The 18,379-nt window shown below is 34.7% G+C and overlaps 1 protein-coding gene across 1 annotated transcript in view; it reads right to left on the reverse strand.

Annotated features, from left to right (window-relative positions):
• The window catches only part of METAP1 (methionyl aminopeptidase 1), an 85,862-nt gene that overhangs the window by 22,382 nt on the left and 45,101 nt on the right, over positions 1-18,379 (reverse strand). Inside the window, exons 3-9 of the mRNA XM_058435716.1 lie at positions 13,588-13,700; positions 12,463-12,523; positions 8,452-8,543; positions 6,765-6,848; positions 4,494-4,632; positions 2,560-2,703; positions 1,141-1,226 (exon numbers count right to left, since the gene is read on the reverse strand). Coding sequence (XP_058291699.1) covers positions 1,141-1,226; positions 2,560-2,703; positions 4,494-4,632; positions 6,765-6,848; positions 8,452-8,543; positions 12,463-12,523; positions 13,588-13,700 — 719 coding nt within the window. The remainder of the gene's footprint in view (positions 1-1,140; positions 1,227-2,559; positions 2,704-4,493; positions 4,633-6,764; positions 6,849-8,451; positions 8,544-12,462; positions 12,524-13,587; positions 13,701-18,379) is intronic.

The raw sequence follows: 18,379 nt of genomic DNA on the forward strand, positions 1-18,379 counted from the left end.
GCAATAAACATACGTGTGCATGTGTCTTTATAGCAGCATGATTTATAGTCCTTTGGGTATATACCCAGTAATGGGATGGCTGGGTCAAATGGTATTTCTAGTTCGAGATCCCTGAGGAATCGCCACACTGACTTCCACAATGGTTGAACTAGTTTACAGTCCCACCAGCAGTGTAAAAGTGTTCCTATTTCTCCACATCCTCTCCAGCACCTGTTGTTTCCTGATTTTTTAATGATGGCCATTCTAACTGGTGTGAGATGGTATCTCACTGTGGTTTTGATTTGCATTTCTCTGATGGCCAATGATGATGAGCATTTCTTCATGTGTTTTTTGGCTGCATAAATGTCTTCTTTTGAGAAGTGTCTGTTCATGTCCTTTGCCCACTTTTTGACTTTCATTCCTTTCCAGGCCTTCCTATCAGCCTGGGGTGGGAGGGGGAACAAAATTATAATCCATGTTGCATAGAAAGAGTGACAGAGGAAGTCTTCCCTAATTTTCAAACTGCTTCAGCTGTGGCCCCATGGGTAGTATCTAAAGATATTCATATTTCTGGTTGTCAAACACAGGGTGGTGGTATAACTGGCATTTACTGGGTAGAGACCAGGAATGCTTTGTGGAGCATCTTACATGTACAGAACAGGCCTCTACAACAAAAAATTATCAGGCCCAAAAGCCACTAAGTACATAGACTAAGAAACCCTACTTAAGAAGCCTAATTTCAACAGCTTTTCAAACCATCTACCTGGGGGAGTAAGGGGGGTGCAAAATGAGGGGCAAAAATGACATATACAAAGGAATTCATAGCACTTTCCAAAAAAGATCAAGCCACTTTCGTTCGTTCCTGGCTACTGTTATGAAAACTATTGGCAAGTTCCAGTCATACATCATATTAAACAGCATTCTAACTATCTGGTTTTCTCTTTTTTTTTTTTGTTTTGTTTTGTTTTGTTTCTTCAGTTGATTCACAGAGAAGCAAAAAGAACAGAAACATTGACTATATTATCTGGCAGAAACTCTAAAAATTATTTCAAACTTAAGCTTTCACAAATGACAAACTAAACATTAAATTTCTTCAATTCCACCTCCTGTATTAATGTTTTAAAATAATCAACAATGAGTAATAAGTTTTCAAAATTTCACCTGATAGACAAAAATATCATATTCCTTCATTTCCATTCCTCCAACTTGAGTAAAAATTTCATCTCCCATACACATTAAAGAATGCACTAAAAACAATAAAAATACTGGATCAATGTTATTAGAGATAACTGTATGTTTGTCTAAGAACTCTGTCCTGTTCATTATTCTGTTGATGACATCAAGATTTGGAGAGACTGGGGAGGGTTGCAGGTAGTACACTGGTAATAAAGTTGATACGGTAAGGATTTAACTAGAAGGCTGTTTGCTCATTTATTAACAGTTTGTTAACAACTCCAACAAGATGCTGTTAACAGCTTTCCTTTCCTTTTTTTTTCTTCTTTTTTTGAAATGGAGTCTCGCTCTGTCGCCCAAGCTGGAATGCAGTGGCACAATCCACTTCCCAGGTTCCAGCAACTCTCCTGCCTCAGCCTCCCGAGCAGCTGGGATTACAGGCGCCCGCCACCACACCTGGCTAATTTTTGTATTTTTATTAGAGAGAGGGTTTCACCATGTTGGACGGGCTGGTCTTGAACTCTTGACCTCACGTGATCTGCCAACCTCAGCCTCCCAAGGTGCTGGGATTACAGGAGTGAGCCACCATGCCCAGCCCCTTTCCTTCTCTTACCCCATAAGATACTGATTAAACAAAAAAGCCTCCATAAGTTGTTCATATGTACAAAGACAGACAGCCTGAGAAAAATCCTCCAGAAATACACCCCTACCCATTACTACAATAGTAAGAAATCTGGAAATCACCAAAATCCAACAGAATAGTTACACAAATTGTAATACTATAGAATATAATACATAGCCATTAAAAGAATGAGGTAAATCTATGTCTGTAAGTACATATGCTAACTTGAAAAGATCCCTATGATAGTCGAAAAAACAGCCCAGTAACACATTAAAAATATTATGATTCCATTTAACCTAATTTAACACATACAAATATGGGTGTGCACTAATGCACAGGAGAGAGAAAAAACCTAAATGGTAACAGGGGATGTCTCTAGAGAGAAGAGAGAGATAAGGGGGGAGGCAAGTGTAAAGGAGGATCACATGTTTTTCACTCATAATCTTCAGTTTTAATTTTTTATAAGGAGGACATAATATTTATGTAGTGGAAAGAATTTTAAAAATAGAATAAAAGTTGCACTAAAAAACCATCTGCATAGTCCTCTTCATTTATCAGGCAAAGAAAAGGAAGATAAATCACAGAAGAAACAAAGGATGCTAACTAATCATCTGGTCTATCACCACCAAGAGATTCCCAGATCATCCTTTTATCCATTACTGCTAACAACCAAAGCCAACTCAGGTAGAACAGGGGCAACCTGGAAGGTACAAGGAATGCAGAGAACTGCAGCGCCCAGTCATTCCTGGCCCATCAAAGCACAGGACTGCCAATAGGTGCTCAACACTGAGGCTGACCTGCATCGATGGCTTGCATCAGGCACTCATATGTGGTTTGAACAAGTTTTCGTGCTCCATCATCCACTTCTCCAACAAAAAATGTCTCATTCAGGTCCCCATGATAACCATTGCGATAAAGAGTGATGTCCACTGCAAGAGAATGTGCAAATATAAAGACCATACTTATTTTCAAAATTCAAGTGTTTTTCCAACATGACAATATCTAGCAACTTAATGAAAAAGATAACTTCTGCATTCTCAAATTAGACACCAATGGATAGTTATTGCCCAACAGAAGCTCCCTGAGTGTAATGTAACTGAACTCACTGTGGAGAGCAGGAATATGGCCATGTAACATATGCCAGATAGTGGATTTTTATACTCTTATAGTAATTGTATCACTTGTGGCAAAAGAAAAATGTATATGGGACACAATCATGCAAGATAAATTACCAGAGTTAGTAACATTAAATGGAAGACTTTGCTACATTGCTACAAAATACCATTTTCACTTATCTTTTACAAGTTCCTTACTCCTGCTAGGGAATAACAGAAAAATTTACACTGCTCTACACCTGTTTTTTTAAAACTCATTTGCTTTTCTCTCATTTGTGAATATTCATTCTTCTCTTTGTCCCCATGTTTAAGAATACAGATTACTATTATACTATATACTATATACTATTATACCATTATAATGTATCTAGAGAGTACACTGAGTATTTTTAAACCACATATTTCAATCAACCTGTAACATCACAATATAGATATTTTGGTTCTAGCACAACACATACATTCCTGAAAAACCTCACACATTCTGCATATAATAAAAATAACAGGGTTTATATTTGAAAACCGGGTTGGCCTCAAAACCTATGGAACTTTATGAACAGATATCCTAACTAAAGCAGTAGCAATTCTAATAAAAATAGTGTCACAGTTAAATTTTGGCTATCATTCACAGCTAGCATCACAATCAGTCAATTATCTGCAGCCTCTAACACTTGGGCTCATGCTTCCTCATTTGATAGGTAGTTAGTTCCTTTAAGATATCTTATTAACAAAGAGTCTAATTTCATCAATATTAAAATACCATCTAGGCCAGGCACAGTGGCTCATGCCTGTAATCCCAAGACTTTGGGAGGCCAAGGTGGGCAGATGCTTGAGTCCAGGAGTTTGAGACCAGCCTGGGCAACATGGCAAAACCCCATCTCTACAAAATATACAAAAAATGAGCTGGGCATGGTAGCAATGAGCCTGTACTCTCATCTACTTCTGAGGTGGGAGGATCACCTGAGCCAGGGAAGTCAAGACTGCAGTAAGCCATGACGGCGCCACTGCACCCAAGCCTGGGTGACAGTGAGACCCTGTCTCCAAAAAATAAAATAATACACAAAATAAAAACAAATACCATCTAGGAAAGCCTTCATTAATGTATTTTAAGCTACTTCCTCTACTCTCTATACTTGTAACTTCCCAAGGTAGCTTAACATAGGGGTCTTTAAAGGTACTTCCACTCAAGTAAGGCGCTTCTGCAAGATTTTCAGCTTTCCTTTGGGTCTTCATATATTATGAAGGGTTTTCCTGTATCTATAACAAAGCCTGCCCTGGTCTCTTCAAAACCATTAGTGAACTTCTGGAGGAAAAAAACTAGACTCCACATTTCACTGACATCTTTGACCTATTTACCAATCACATATGAGAAAAGCATTAAAGAAATACACACTGCACCAAACACATCACACTGGAAGTATCTTAAAAGCAACATGCACAAAACCGTAAGAGAGCTTTCCGTAGATTTAAGAGTTAGTGATACTGAATTTTAAAAAGGAAAAACTTTAAGTACAGGAAGCAAGTCAAGAAAACACAAGTCACTGTCAGATTCCCCAAGCTTTGTTGTTTCTTTGCCCATGGTGATGAAAGTAACATATTTTTCTTACCATTAACAATGTCACCTTCTTGCAAGGGCCGTCTGTCTGGTATTCCATGGCAAATGACTTCATTCACTGAGGTACAACAAGACTTCGGGAAATTATAATAATTCAGGGGAGAAGGGTAGCAATTTCTTGCAATACATGCCTATAATACAGAAAAAATAACTTGGAATATACAGAAGAAAAAATCTGTATGAAATTACAGATTTTAAAATTTGAAAAATGTGAAAAAAGTTCACATTTTTTAGTGACACATGCCACTATAAAGAATTCAGTATTTTATTTTAGTAATAGTAGTGGATATTATCTTAAACAATATACAACAGGGTTTGTGCCAGTCAGGTACACATACACAAACCAGTTTACTGGTAACTGCACAAAGGAAAAGTAAAATGACATACAGGTTAAGTATTCCTAATCCAAAAATCTGAAATCCTCCAAAATCTGAAACTTTTTGAACACTGACAGGACACTCAAAGAAATGCCCACTGGAGCATTTAGAATTTCAAATTTGAAATTACAGATGCTTAACTAGTTATGTATAATACAAATATTCCAAAATCCAAAAAAATTCAAAATCCAAAACAATTCTGGTCCAAAGCATTTCAGATAAGGGATACTCAACCCCTATAACAAATATATATATAAATATTACCACATATGAAGATTTTACTTTAGAATTAACTAGTCCTTATGAAAAATGTTAAAGTAAAAATAAAATATTTGAAGTAAATATTAACAAGCATTTTTGATATAATTATAATTCTTATGTTGAAACAAGCCTATATCACTATGCCCCAAAAATGACTACTACTAGTATAATTAAGAAATGGTAAAGTACTTCCAGATATTTTAATAACCACATTCAATGGAACAACAAAAGAACTCTTACAGAAAAACATGGTCTGCTCTCCATAACAAGTCTTACTTTACCGGATGCTTTTACACAGTGGTAATCACAGCATACATAATTTCTGTTTCCAACCTGCTCTAGTCTGCAGGCTAATATTTTTTAATGGTTGCACAATATACCATTTGCAGAATATGTAGAATATACCATAGATTTTACTAGCAATTCCATTCTTACTGAAAATCTAAATTAATATGAAGTTTCCTCAATTACAAAAAAAAAAAAATCTTACAACCAATAACTACATTTGTGGCTTTTCCCTCATTTAGGAATATACTTCTCTACTTCTCATAGCATCACAAATAATAGTTTAGAGCATATAGAATTAGACTTTCTAGATTGAAAATGCCAATTCCATCACTTACGAGTTGTGTAACTTTTGCCAATTTAATTAACCTTTCTCTTCCTCAGTTTCCTTACCTATAAAATGGAGATTATAATAGTACCGACCCTCAAAAGGTTGTTGGTAAGATTAATGAGTTAATGTAAAAGAAGCACTTGAGCACCTGGCCCACAGAGCATACTCAAAATGCTATTATTGTATATGATACATCTTATACTAACATATGAAACAATACCCAAAAGTGAGAATTAATAAGATTCTGAATAAAAAATTTATAAACATTTTCATAGCTCAAGATAGATTGTCAAATCCTTCCAAAAGGGTTCTTCCAATTTACAATACTATCACCAAGCAGAGAGGACCAGTTTCATCATTTCCACACAAGCAATGCATATAAACATCTTTAAAATACTAATTTACTAGGTCTTTATAATTTGTATTTGTTTACTAGAACACGTGTGATCTGCTTTCCATATGTTATATTAACTACTTATCACTCATTTTTTTTAATTCATATAATGTGTACACTCATCTAATAAAGTCTTAAGGTCTCTCTTTGATGGACAGGCAATCTTTATTTATTTATTTATTTTTAATCCCTATACTTACTACAAATATTTATCTGGACTGTTCATTGCCTTGAGGAAACATTTAACTAAATCTACCATCAGAAGTCTATTCTTTTTTTTTTTTATTTCAGAATATTTGATGTCTGTAGTAGCAGGATTTATTTAAAGCAGATAAAATCAATCATTTTATAAAAGCTCAACTGAAATGCTTATTACGAATATCTTGTTTCAGAAACAAGGTATTTCAAGCTTACCTCAGACCTTAATATTATAGATTCTTAAAGATGAGAATGACTGTTGAATGTTTTCCATATTTGAAACAAAGCAAAATTTGCTTTCAAATGAGCTTACCCAAGTTACCTTAGACACTCAGAACTTAAGTCTACTTAATGTTTAAGTTCAAAGCATCTAGTAATGTAACAAAATTTCTCAAAGTAAAAAAGTGAAGTTCTTACTAAGTGTACAGCGTGATCTATTTCTTCAGTAGTTACACCTGGTTTAATCATGCTGGCAGCAATATCCAAAACTTCTCTAGCAAGCTGTAAAAAAGGAACACTTAATACATTAAAAAAGACACAGAAATAGAAATCTATACCCTTTCTACTGTTTGACTGTGGAAGATTGGTAAAAATGAATCTCCCCTTGAATATTATAATTTTACAGAAAATATATAAATATATAATATGTAAATACATAAAAACAGACATTAATTTTATATAAAAATTGGGCTAACAAGCAAGCAGCAGTAAGCTTGGCTGATTTCTATGTGAAAATATACATCCTAAGAAATCTAAACTATCATCAACTGATAGAGGTAGTCTTCTCTCATTTCTATAATGGGGAAAAGTAGAGGAAAAGAAAAAAGAACAGATGAGCCTGGGCAACATAGTGAGATCCTGTCTCTTAAAAAAAAAGTAGTCAGGTGTAGTGGCACACGCCTGTGATCCCACCTACTCAGGAGGCTGAGGTGGAAGGATAGCTTGAGCCCAGGAGTTTGGAGTTACAGTAAGCTATGAGCTATGATCTATATGATCTATGATTGTGCCACTGTACTCTATCTAGCCTGAGTGACAGCAAGACCCTGTCCCCAAAAAAAAAAAAAAAAAAAAAGATGAATGAATTCCTCAAAGAATCACAGCAAGTCATAGGAATAGAAAGTTCTCCAGAATATCAAACAAAATTAGAATCAAATCACTTTTAAAGCACTGAATAGAAACCTTAAGAATCTTACCTAAATGAATAATATCAATGTATTATATTTTTCTTCAGAATAAATATGTGATTTCACCTGCTAAGTACCAACCACTACTGCCACTCATCATAGGTATTTCACAAAAAGGCCTACAGCATAACCCTCTGAGCCTTAAACTCTGTCCTATGTTATGATGACTTGTGAAAATAAAATGACAAAATGTTTTTAAATATCATTAAAAATTTCTTTTCAAAAAGAATACAGAAAATAAAAGGATTGTCATCTAAATATAGACTATCCACCAGATTCTCAAATAGGCTTTTAAGAAGAAAACTGTTGACTAAAATTATACACTAACAATAGTTTAATGAAAAGTGTGGCTAAACCGGGCACAGTGGCTCACGCCTGTAATCCCAGCACTGTGGGAGGCCGAGGCGGGCAGATCACCTTACGTCAGGACTTAGAGACCAGCCTGGCCAACATGGTGAAACCCCATATCTACTAAAAATACAAAAAAAGGCCAGGCGTGGTGGCTCAAGCCTGTAATCCCAACATTTTGGGAGGCCGAGGTGGGCAGATCACGAGGTCAGGAGTTTGAGACCAGCCTGGGCAACATGGTGAAACCCTGTCTCTACTAAAAATACAAAAATTAGCCAGGTGTGGTGGCAGGCACCTGTAATCCCAGCTACTTGGGAGGCTGAGGCAGGAGAATTGCTTCAAACCGGAAGGTGGAGGTTGCAGTGAGCGGAGATCACGTCACTGCACTCCAGCCTGGGTGACAGAGTGAAACTCCGTCTCAAACAAAAGTTAAAAAAAAAAAAAAAAAAAAAGCATGGATAGTCAGTCTAACAATATAACATTTGCTATCTTTATAAATCAGCAAACCACTGACTTCATGTCTAAGTACCGCTTAAACATTTCCTACCCTATGGCGAAAAAATAACTCTTACCCTACATACAAGTCGCATCCCTTCTACATCTTCAGATGAGAGTAATTTAATCTGAGAAGTACCTTTAAGAGCCTGTTCAGATTCAGACATTCCTGGAATGAAAATTCGGTAAGTAAAACCAAAATGAATGCAAAGAGATAGTATTTATTTGCATAATTATATAACTGTGGCATAAAAACAGTAGTCTCACTGTTTCACACAACAGTAATTCATAATTTGGGATGGTCTAGGTTAGATCTTTTAAAAAAACATTTTCAACATCAAAGGGAAACTTGCTAAACCAATTGAAGAAAAAATTCTAAAGGATAAATTTTCAGACCTATAAGAAATCAGCCAATACTTATAGAGTACTTATTATATGCCAGGCAGTGTGATAATCAAACTCAGTAAATGATACACATTTGAAAAGTACCATAGAATTTACAAATTACTTTCATAATCATCTCATGAGGCAACTATACATCACCAACTGATGAATTAATTACACTATTTTCTGAAACAAGAACCAAAGTTAAGTGTTTTTCTAACTCCAGTTTATGACCTTTTATTGGGCTACACTTAACATTTTTTAAAAGTAAATAAATGGGACAGAAAATATTAAAACAGCATAACAAAGTACTATACTCATATTATATGGAGTAGGAATAAGTGCTGCCATGAAATCTTTGTTATTTATATACACATACAAAGATCATGTTATAAAAGCCATTTCTAACTATGAGTCATAGTCAAAAAAGTTTTAAAAGTATTGCCCTAAAAATCTTCACTAATAAAATTTGTTAGCTTAAAGTTTTATATACATGAAAAGTAATAAAGCCAGGATAGCAATTAACTCAAAATCTAACAAAAATAATGTCAACTAATCTTATTTACAAGTACTAATGGAAAAATTCCAAATAAAAATATGAACAAACAGAATCCAAAAAAACATAATACATCAGGATGCAAGTGAGAGTCATACCAGAAGGCAAGGATAGTTCAATACTGACAAATCTATTAATCCAATTCATCATTCATAAATAAAGTAAAAGTAAATAATCATCTAGAAGGAAAGTTAATTCTGAGAACATGGCCAGCTACCACCTTGACATGATAAATATAAATCTCAAACTGAGAATCAACATCACAGAATGCCCACTATCGGCACTACTATTTAACATTGCCCTGGCAATACTAGCAGATGCAATTAAACAAGAGAAAGAAATAAGACATATAAAACTAGAAAGGAAAGGACAAAATTCTTATCAATTTCAGATATGATTATATATCTCCAGAACAGAAGAATCACCTGGTAAATGACCAGAAATAAGAATTCAGCAAGTTGGCATATTGGAAGATAAATGTATCAAAATCAATAACTTTCCCACATACAAATAATCAGCTAAAAAATACAGAAGCTATTATGTACAAAAACTAAAAAGATAAAGTACTAGGAATAAATTTAACAATAAAATCCCTACATGAAGAAAATCTGAAAACACCACTGAAAAACATAAAAGGAGTCAAATAAAATTTTAAAAACATACCCTGTTCCTGGACAGGAAGACTCAATATTGTAAAGATGTCAATTCTTCCAAAATTAATCTATAAATTTAATACTATCCCAATAAAAAAATGTCAACAGGATAATTTTGAGAACCAGACAAGCCGATTCTAAATTTCACATGGAAAAACAAACATGCAATGGCCAGGAAAATTCTGAAAAAGAGGAAAGGGGCAACAAGGCCTACCAAATATTAAACATTATATAGCTATGATAATTAAAAGTTTGGCAGTGGTACATGATTAGACAAATGGGTTAATGAAACAGAATAGAATCCAGAAATAGACCCAAAGACATGTGAGAACGTAATACAACAATATACGTTGCACTTCAAATCAATAAGGAAAGGCTGATTTTTTAAAATAACTGGTGATATAATAACCAGGTATTCTTCTGAGAAAAAAAATTAAGTTGCATCCCTATTTAACTCCTTATGCCAAGTAAGTTTCAGATATATAAATGATTTTTATCATACATAAAAAAGACTGAAACCATAAAAATGCTGGAAGAAAACATAGGAATATATTTTTTATAACTTCTGCACCAAAAAGGTCTTTCTAGGTCATAGAGCCATACACACTGTAAAATAAAACACTGATAAATTCTACTATGTTAGGATACTCAAAGTCTGTAATAAATGTAATGACAAAACATAAACGGTCAATTGGTAAAAAACAGTTTTAAAAACATACATCAACAGGTTATTTTCGTTAATATACTAAGAACATTTATAAATCAATATGGAAAAAACTAGTACTCTAACAGGGAAAAAAAGGCTAAGGATATGAATAAACATTTCAAAAGGGAAGAAAATATAAATGACTTTAATATATATGCTCAACCTTACTCATAATTTTAAAATGCAGATTGAAATAAAAGCAAAATAACATTTCTCGTCTTTCAGATTAGCAAAGTTCATAAAGCTTTGTAACACACTATGCTGTGAAAAATATAGCAGAAAAGAGACATCCATGTATTTTTAAGGAAAGTAACAACTGGAAAAATCTCTGAAATCTGTAGTATCTCTCAAAATCAAAAATGTATAATATCCTTTGATCCAGCTATTTTAGACTATCAGCCTACAGAAATACTTTGACACATGGACAAAGATATAAATATAAGAGTAGTTACTGCAGTCAAATTGTAACAAATTTGCAGTCAAATTGCCATAAGCAAAAACCTCGAAATGATCTAAACACTCAGTAGTAAGAGCCTGGCTTAATCAATATGATACATCCACATAACCGAATACTTCATTCACTAAAAAGGAGGTGGCTTTATATATGACACATTTGTAAGACATATTAAGCGAATACAGCAAGGTGAAAAGGTATATATAGTTTTTTCCATTTGTGTATCAATGGCAGAGACGGGGTCCTAATGTGTTTATATCTATATAATAGTTCTGAAAAGTTCTGTACATAAAGGGGAATAGCAGTTACCTCTAAGGACTAGAACTTACTTTCACTGCATAACATTTGTTAGAATTTACCTTGTCTATGCTTGTTTTTCTAAAATACAAGCTAATATTACATTTAAGATTAAATAGAAAAATAATGAAATTATACATCCTCAACAGTATGCTATCATTTAGATTATCTTTTCCTTAAATTTTTCTGAAATAGTAAGGTTTAACTAAAATTTAAAAATGATATTCCTAAGAATGTTATGTAATACAGTTCCCCACTTCTTAGAGAACAAAGCAAGGATAGCTTAGCTTGCTAGATAAAACCACACAAAATTGCTGAGAGTCGACCTTCTTTGACATGCAAAATCAGTAATTTCACAAAGTCTAAATTAATTATGTGTACAGGCCCTAAGGTCAGAGATTGTTCCACTGACCTGTGTTGCAAATTACCTATCTTCGCTGGGTGTCTCAGTATCATTATCTATAAAAATGGAGAAGACAACAGAACCTACCTCAGCAGTGTTGAAAGTGTTAAATGGAGTAACACGTGCAAAGAATTTAGCACAGTGCCTGACACATAGTTAAGCAAAAATAAATACCAATTATTATTAGAGAACCATCATCATCATATCATTCTCATCATTACTATCACTATCACCACCATTACTACTTCTGTTAATGTTACAGTCCAAAGTCTTTAGTTATGCATTCACTCAGGCCTCTACCATCTGCTTTTACCTAAATAGATATTGTTTCATTTAGATAGGAGGGAATATTAAAATTAAAACTGTTTTTTAGTAAGTCTAGAAGTTGTTCTAACAACATAAAATACAGTATTATTTTAAATATAGTCTTTAACAGCTACAGAGTGTTTTCAGAGGTAGGTAGATTTCTAATGGGGGGCAAGAATCTTTAATTCTTTTCAATGTTCTAATGCTGCTTGAAAACACATTTATTAGAAGTCCAGCACTGAAAAATTTCTGTAAGAAAAGCATTCCTTCCCTTTGCAGTAGTCAAGCCCACAAATTGAAAAATGAAGAATCAACATAGCAGAGCTTACCTAAGGGATGATCAGCATAATCTGGTCTTTGAATATAACTTGGCACTGGCCTTGTTGGCATCTAAAAACACCAAAGAAGTTAGTTAAAACTGATTTACCAACAAAAAATAAATAAAACGGGGGGAGAAAAAATCCATTCAAAAATTTTTAGAAGTTTTAAATGGCATCTTAAATATTATAACAGATATATATTTCATTAAGATTACGCTTTACTTTTCCTAGTGGTAATGCCACCCCTTTCGCAGAGTATTTTAGAAAGGGGTAAAGTGGCCAAGGCCATTAAGGATTTAAGATTAGACAGAGACTAATAGCAAGACACCCATGTTATTCCAAACAAATTGGCAAGCTAACAACAATCAAATCATGTCTCAAAGTAAATATACACCAACATGTTCCTAGTCATTATCTCTAGGAGGCAGAATTAAGGAGATGTTGTTATGTTTTTCCTATTTTTCCAAATTTTAAAGATTAAAAGATATATTCCTTTTATACAAAGAAAATCATCAGTAAAGAGAATTTAAATATTTAAGGGTGACAAATAGATTTCAACTTGAATTAATTCTTACATTAAAACTCCAAGTCCTATCTGCCAAGAACAGAGGGAGGGAAAAGAGTGGCAGAAAAGCCATATCTAAATTAAGGGAGAAATATATCATAATAAAATAATTTTAGAAAAGTGTAATACAGTCAGTCCTCCGTATCTCCTGGTTCCGCATCTGTCGATGCACAATCTGTGATACGGAAGGTTGACTTTAAGGGACTTGAGCATCAGTGGATTTTGGTAACTGTATGGGGAGTGAGGATGTCCTCGAACCAATCGTCCATGGATATCAAGGGACGACTGTACACACTACCATCATGCCAGAGACAAAATATCTGTTCTACCTTACCCTACGCTTCTTTTTAAAAGTTTTAGTTCTTTCATCTAAAAATTTTCCCACTTCTTTCATGATTGCCAAACTACCAGCTCCCAAATGATGTACCATAAGAGCTCAAGAGCTAAAATGCAAGTTCCTTTGTAAACACAATTCTGATTATATGATTCACTATTGGAAAACAAATTACGAGTATCATTTTTGGAAAATTCAAAATTGGAATGTTGTTTTTATTACCTTATTTACTCACCAGTGGATAATGTGGTCTGAGTTTACCAGTATATCGATAACCTGCCCATGGGTCAGTATTAATATCACCTTCCACAGTCCAGGAAGACACTTCTCGCTTTGCCTTTTCATCTTCTGAGAGACGGAGGAATAGATGTGAGAGGAAGGAGGAGAAGGAGGGAAAGAAATGTTTCAGTGGTCAAGCTAGTGAGCAGCAGCATACTTTGAATATCTCTTGTTTAAAACCAAGCCAACAAGCCCAGGCACAAAAATCCACCAAACTTTTACCCCACCCTAAATCACCAAAGCAACTACTTTACTGCTATATTCAAAACCCTTATAACTCCTTTTCGAAGATCTAAAGGTCTTGGAAGAAAAAAACTCCATGTAAACATATACTAAGTTTTTACATAATATCGAACAGGAACAGCTCATAGACAGCTTTTCTAAATGTATTCTGGCCACATCAATTTATAGAAAGCCCATTTTAAAATATGAAACATAAGCCCTAGTAAAACCTACCCAACTGAGATCAGATGTTACAAATGAATTATGCTCTTACTAAAGGAACAGATCCTAAGTAATCCCAAAGCAAATTTAAAATCAAAAATAATTATTTCTCACAAAGCTGATCAATTGCTTTCAAGTCAATATTTCAAATTGCTTTGAAAACTTTATGATCATCATTTGCCTCTTTTCAGAAAGGGGTAAACGAAAGAGGCAGGAAAAAGGCAAAGACAAAGGAGGGAACGGTCTGTTTAAAGTTCAGCAGAAAAATTAAGAATCACATCCATACACACAATCGTGTCAGTTATTAATCTATGTGTGCTGACTGAAACATACCCAAGAATTCTACTCACACAGAAGATACTCTTTGGTGCCTGTGATGTCAACATACTGGCTGCACCTCTTATCCACATAGTAAAATAAAACTCTTATCCACATAGTAAAATAAGACTTTAAATAGCAGGAATACAAGTCCCTCGTAGACCAAGTATTGGCCTAAACATCTCCCAGTGCACTCAGACCTTTTCCTGATTATTGTCATTCTACCATAGGTTTTAAAAGTCAAACTTCAAACTGATTTTAGAAGTGTCTGAAAAAAAATAATAATAATAAAACTCCCCTCTTAATCTATTTAAAATACAAAATGAAGGAAACTAGATGGAATCATAAAATGTTAAACTTAGAGAGGATCTTAAAGACAACGTAGTGTTGTTTCTTTATTGTACATATGAGGAAACAGAGACTGTGTGGTTCACATAAGCTGTGACACAAGAATGCCAGCCCCAGTCCAGTACTCTTAAAAAGCATGTGGCTAACTCTGGAAAGGCCCTTAAGGTACAATTGACAAGAACACAAAAATATAGAAAATCCATTCATATTACTTTGGAAGAGAATATACTTATACTATTACATATAAAGGAATAGAAAGATACCATGCTATTGAATTTTAAAATATCTTTCTCCCCTCTGGAATTCGAGAAAGCCACTGTGAATGTTAATATCAATAGGAAAACTTTCTCATCACAGGACAAAAACAAACTTCATTCATTGCTAGTTGGGTCAAAAATGACAGAAAACAGTTCAAAATGGGGGCCAACTGAGCCTGCTTCAGCTATGAAGTGCATCAAGTGATTTTGTCTGAAACACGAATCTCAATAACTTTCTCCCAAAACCTAGGAGAGAATAGCAACCAAGACGCAGGCTTTTTGCACTAGCATACTCCTGGGGAGGGGAACAGGAGAAGGTGAGGGTGTAAATATCTTTTAAAGCTTCCTGTTGCTCTGGATTTTGCTCTTCCACAGTCTATATTCAAAAGAGAATTTAGGTACAGGCACAGCAGCTCACGCCTGTAATACCAGCACTTGGGAAGCCAAGGCGGGTGGACTGCTTGAGCTCAGAAGTTTAAGACCAGCTTGGACAACATGGAAAAACCCGCCTCCACAAAAAATACGAAACTTAGCTGGGCATGGTGGCGCACACCTGTATTCCCAACTACTTGGAAGGCTGAGGTGAGATAGAAGGATTGCTCAAGCCCAGGAGGTTAAGGCTGCAGTGAGCCATGATTGCACCACTGCACTCCAGCCTGGGCAACAGAGGAACACCCTGCCTCAAAAAAACAAAAAACAAACAAAAAAAAACAATGCAAAGCAAACAAATAATATAACCCAAAACTACCAAGACAACTAAAGTTGAATATGGCAAGTTCTTCTCTCATCTCTAGGTATAATTTCCTTAATGGAAAATTCACACTTGAAAAGAAAATTCGTTTACATTTCAGGATCAATTTGATCTGAGCTTAGGTGCTAACCACATAACAGACCATAAATAAATCTGAATTGAGCTGATGATGGTAGCACAACTGCATAATAACTAGTCTTTTTTAAAAGACTGTACAACAGGGCAGTATAAATAAACATTTGTAAGCTGTCTTCCAACAGTCCCAGGTAAAATGCAGGTAGTGTCATAAGTACGTGATACATGTAAGGTCTGGCCCAAAATTCATCACGGTCAGGCTTTATTCTTTAAAAAGTTGTATGTAGGCTGCTTCCTCTTGTCAGCTGACACAAAATAACTACACATGTCTAAGCTTTGCATGGGTCAGGATTTTCTGATCAAAATTCTGACTCAAGTCTTCCAGAGATGATTATTAGTTTTTGAGTACTTACTAGGCATGGTACACATGCTAAGCACTTCTCATGGATTTCTTTATTTAATCCTTACACAAACCTATGATTCCAGCATCTTGGAGGTGAGACTTAGAGTAACCCATGGTCACAAAGTTTGGTGAAGCCAGTTTAAGACATTACATAACACCTTCTCTCTGTAATCCAAAAATCAGGCACACTAGTGTGAATGGGTAGGGGAGTGGAAGAAAAAGTATTACTTAGAGTTCTTTTATTAAATGCGGCTTTTATACCTTAATTTTGGCTATTCAAGATACTTGTCAAATTCTTCCACTTTACTTCAGGAAAATGAGAAACAAACACATTGAATATGCCAGTGATACATTAAAAAGTGTACAATAATACAGTCTTGAGATGTGAAATGCTACAACTTCTACAGATCATACTAAAAGTAAATGCTGCTTAAGGTACACTGTGACAGAAGATACAGTATAAAAAACATGCACCCAAGAATCAGCATTATGTGCTTTTAATTAAGGACTTTACCATCTGAATGGTCTTCTTTACTATGACAAGTAAAAAAAAAAAATCTACCTTTGAGTCATTTATTTAACTCGCTTGAAATTTCCTAAGGCCTGCATAAAAAAATTAAGCTTCTATGATTAAGCAAACTCCAGATCCAGATGTCTCAGTGGTGAATTCTATCAAACATTTAAAGAAGAAATAATATCAATTCTACATAATCTCTTCCAGAAAATAGAAGTGGGAAATATATCCCATTTTATTTTAAGAGTCCAGAATTGCTCCAATACCAAAACCAGTCAAATATATTAAAAGCAAATTATAGATCAATATCCCATATGAATATTAATCAGAGATCAGTAGACACTATACTTAAAAAAAAAAAAACCTAACTATATCATCTCCATGACAAGAAATGCTTGCTATGTGTTATCTCACTATCGCTTCTTGGACTGAAGTGCTAACTTTAAAGATGCATTGGTTCCTTCCTAGTGCAACATTCTGTTCCCCCAATGCTTTTCCTAATACTCTTCTTGTCCCTGGAGATCATCCTTCCCCACACCATTCCCTCCCTCTAGGACTGTCACTTAAAATTTACTGTAGTCAACTTATTAGGGTATGAAAGATACAGAGCTGGCCACCTGAGGATGATCTCTATCCACCACAGCCAAAGGGATTAAGAACAGTAGGCTCATCCACTGGAAAAAGTTATCCCAAAAGATCCAACAGAGCAACAGCTACAAGATGGCACCATACTAAACACTAGAGGTATAAGTAAAATGTAAATAGCCTAAATCCAGTGTTGTAATAATTACCTTCTTTTTACACAGGGAACACCTGCTGTTTATTCCCTTGTAGTGCAAGTCAAAAGGAAATAGCCCTGCCCCTAAATATCCAGTATTGAAGAAATAGGCACGCATCAATTAGTTAGCAAATCTGAGGGAGAGGCCCATTTTAAGCTTTTTTACTAACATACTGTTTAACCTCAACCCTTTATTACTTACCAATGCTTTAACTTCCTGGGTATAAAATGCTAGTAACTGGCTCAAAGAGCTCTGCAAAATACCCAACACATTAGAAATACAGGATGTATGTAATGCATGAATGAATAAAGTTAAGTGAGATTATTTAAATCCATCTCTAAACTTTGACAGAGGTAACAAATCAACAAGTCCTGTCTTTTATGCGTTGATAAACTTCCACTGAGTCACATCATTTTTCCTCATCTCTAACCACATTTCTCCCACAACAGCCTAGCATGTCCATTAAATGCAGATGTCACTTTATACAACTACAGAAAATGTGTCTTTTTAAAATTTGTATTTCCCTATTCCTTCAAATGGTGGTTTGGCTGACTTCGATTAGATTTGTTTTGGTAAAAACAAACTGCATTCACACTTCATTAAATCAGTTAACTCCTAAAAAAAAAAAATACACAAGTAGATGAATATAAGACACCAAGATTAGGTATGTAGAAATAGAAACCTTATACCAAGAACCATGTAAATAAATAGCCATGTTATTTCCCACTTCAAATTAAATCAAGCTTTGATCCATCAGGATGGCAATGCTATATAGAACAGAAAGCCCTTGTCAACTTTCAGGCAACTATGACAGGTTGTCTTAGACTAGCCACACTAATGACATGAATTTACAGGATAA

The sequence above is a fragment of the Hylobates moloch genome, unplaced genomic scaffold, assembly GCF_009828535.3.
Source record: "Hylobates moloch isolate HMO894 unplaced genomic scaffold, HMol_V3 SCAFFOLD_2, whole genome shotgun sequence".
Classification (NCBI taxonomy): domain Eukaryota; kingdom Metazoa; phylum Chordata; class Mammalia; order Primates; family Hylobatidae; genus Hylobates; species Hylobates moloch.